The 2967-nt window shown below is 37.8% G+C and overlaps 1 protein-coding gene across 1 annotated transcript; it reads right to left on the bottom strand.

Annotated features, from left to right (window-relative positions):
• Positions 1-723: 723 nt before the first annotated feature.
• RPS20 (ribosomal protein S20) lies at positions 724-2285 on the bottom strand (the record flags this gene model as incomplete). Its single annotated transcript, XM_010086034.1, has 3 exons — positions 724-944; positions 1367-1440; positions 2186-2285. Coding segments are annotated over 3 exons (357 nt in total), but the record flags the coding sequence as incomplete, so codon positions are not given.
• Between the last annotated feature and the right edge of the window lie 682 nt (positions 2286-2967).

Raw genomic sequence — 2967 nt, forward strand, 5'->3', positions numbered from 1 at the left:
TTCTGAATCACTTGAGTAAGAAAGCTCAAGCTTTGGTCACTAAGGTCTTAGCACATGTAAATAGAACTTCAAGGTCCACACAATTGCATGTTTCCTCATTTCTCATTTTTTAGTTAGAATTCAAGTTCTCTCCGATGTTTGAAGCAGAAGCAGCAACCTGAGCTTAAATGGATGAAATGAAACAGTGCTCTTTCATTTAACTCAGGACTTTATGCCTTGTAGGTTTAAGAATTAATCATAGTTCCTTTAAGGATTAGTTTGCAGAAGGAAAAAAACCCACCACCAAACTTGAGAGGCCTAAGTAGCAGCAATAGAAATGGCAGTTTTATTACTCTACCTATGAAGCTTACCTTTAATATTAAACTATATGGAAATCTAAACCTAGAAGGACAACTACAGAGTTCCACAGCTTAGTTTTGTGACTCTGCATACAAGTCTAAAGGCATACAGACTAAGATTTCAGCCAAAGTGAAATTATTAAAAACATTTTTTCCATAAAGGATTTAAGTGCTGCATGTCCATACAGTCATCAACCTCCACTGAAACTATGGTACCCCAGTTTCATTTTCCTCATGTTTACTACTAGCATATTCTTCCTTAAATATCAGCACCGTACAGTCCTCACACACAGCATTTTGATTATGATCTGTTGTCCTTCTTCATGAAAATCATCATAGGGCTACCCAAGACTCTTGGAATGCATATAAAAACAAGGAGTGATGAAAATTTGTAAATCAACTTTATTCAACGACGACCATCATTTAGGCATCGGCAATAGTAACTTCAACTTCTACACCTGGTTCAATGCTGATGGAAGTGATCTGCTTCACGATCTCAGAAGGGCTGTGTAAGTCAATGAGCCGCTTATGGATACGCATTTGGAAACGATCCCAGGTTTTGGAACCTTCACCACAAGGTGTCTTCCTGGTAGTGATTCGCAGAGTCTAAAGAAAAATCATAAACACAGGGTATTTAGCTGATGCATACAGAAGACTAAACTACAATCAAAACAATCCACCTAAAAATACTGTTACGGCTTCTACATCATTGAAAAGTTACTTCTTAAGATATATTCTACTGATGTTAACACCTCTTCCCTATATTCAACTTAATTTGAAAAAAAAAAGTTATTAAAATAAATTGAAGGACAAAAAAGCCCCTTCCATGTTCAACATGTTTTGTACTAAACAGTTGCCCCAAGCGTCAAAGCAATTTGTGAAGTCATTACCTGCTTACACTGGGTCACCCTCAATTCAGTAGTACTGCTTTTTATTGCAACTTTTTTTTTTGTTTTTTAAAAAAACATGTTTTAAGTGCACATCTGCAGAAAAACAAACTTTTAAAACAGGAAAACTGCGTTAAATACCTTGGTGGGCATGCGAACAGGTCCTTTCACCTTTAGGTTTTTTTCCTTAGCGCCTCTGATCAAGTCAGCACAGACTGAAAAAAATACAAAACAGCTCAGGTTTTTGAGTATTTTTTTAGCTTTTCTGAAGTGAAGATTTCAAACAAGATGTTGGCTCAGAATAGCGTATGAAATGATCACTGCCATTCATTTGAAGAGTTATCCTCACAGCCAACCACATACAAGTGGAAGTGTTACCCAAACTTGGCAAAACTTTGCTACAACAGTAGGCAAAAGCCATTATGTAAAGTTTAAGCAGTATTTAAGCTGTTATCAGCCTGAAGAGCCTGCATCAGTAATTCTACAAGATTTACATTATATGATTACAACACTGGCAAAGCCAGTTCCTAGACAAAATTAAATAATTTCTTAAGGAATGTTAAATTTCTAAAGTCTTCATAACAAGAGTGACAAAATATCAATCAGGAAACTGGTGGCTTTCAGTTCTTTTACATTCAGTGACATCTAAAACCCCCATGAGAACCAAAGCAAAGACACTACACTCTCTTAAGTTAGTCATTATGACATGACATCTTCAGCATGATGAAAACCCCCAAACACTAGCTTCCATTAAAAATTAAATTAGAATCTACTTGTCAGTGTATGAAGTGACATTATGTTGACTTTTTTAGCCAAGTCACACACAAACATGCAAACGCTAACATCTTTAATTACAACTGGTTTTAATACATTCTATTTTGCAACACCTCCTATCATATACATATCATTCCTTACTTAACAAGCTACCCCAGGTTTTTTTTTTTTTAAAGCATCACTCACCCTTCTCAAGTGATTTTACATTGCGACTTGTCAAAGTAATTCTAATGCGATGAATTGCTACCTCTTGTTCCACAGGTGCTTTACCAGTATCTTTAAACGCCTAAAATGTTGAAGGTACAAATATCAGACACCACAGTCAACACCAACTATCTGCAGCCTCTTAAAAACAGGCTCCTAGTGCATAAGGAACAACTTAGCGATAGGACTGTTTCATTCTGCTGACTCGATGACAAATCCCAAGGGTACGGTAGCTTGGAAGAAATAGTGGGAACAGAAAGGAAGGGCAAAGTCCTAACTCCTCTGAGGAAAATCCATTTTTTAGTGTCTTAACTGCAGTTCACGGTGGGAAGCTGCATGAACATCGCTCCCTGGTTTCTGCCCAGTCACAAATACCCCTTGTCCTCAAAAATAAACACAGTTCAGATTTCATGTATCTTACAACCTAACCTCAGCACGAATTGAGTAACAAAGATATCAACAGAACAGCAGCAACTTAAAACAGGGAGAACAACAAGGGGCATCTGGCCAGAAAAGACTCCTTCGGCCCCTCAGGAAACTGATTTGAGCAGCTTATGCCATTAAAGGCTTGCAAAGAATCGGGCATTAACCCGGACCGAGTGAACTGATGAAAGAAAAACATAAATACAGAGGAAGAAAGAGCTTTAAAACACCGTGGCTGAAACACAGCATGTCCCCGGTTGAAGAGATCCTACCTGACAGACATTTCTCTAACAACAGCCTGTTTTTAAGTCAAACGCACGAGGCCTATTCACCCCCACGCA

The sequence above is a fragment of the Pterocles gutturalis genome, unplaced genomic scaffold, assembly GCF_000699245.1.
Source record: "Pterocles gutturalis isolate BGI_N339 unplaced genomic scaffold, ASM69924v1 scaffold42725, whole genome shotgun sequence".
Taxonomy (NCBI): Eukaryota; Metazoa; Chordata; class Aves; order Pterocliformes; family Pteroclidae; genus Pterocles; species Pterocles gutturalis.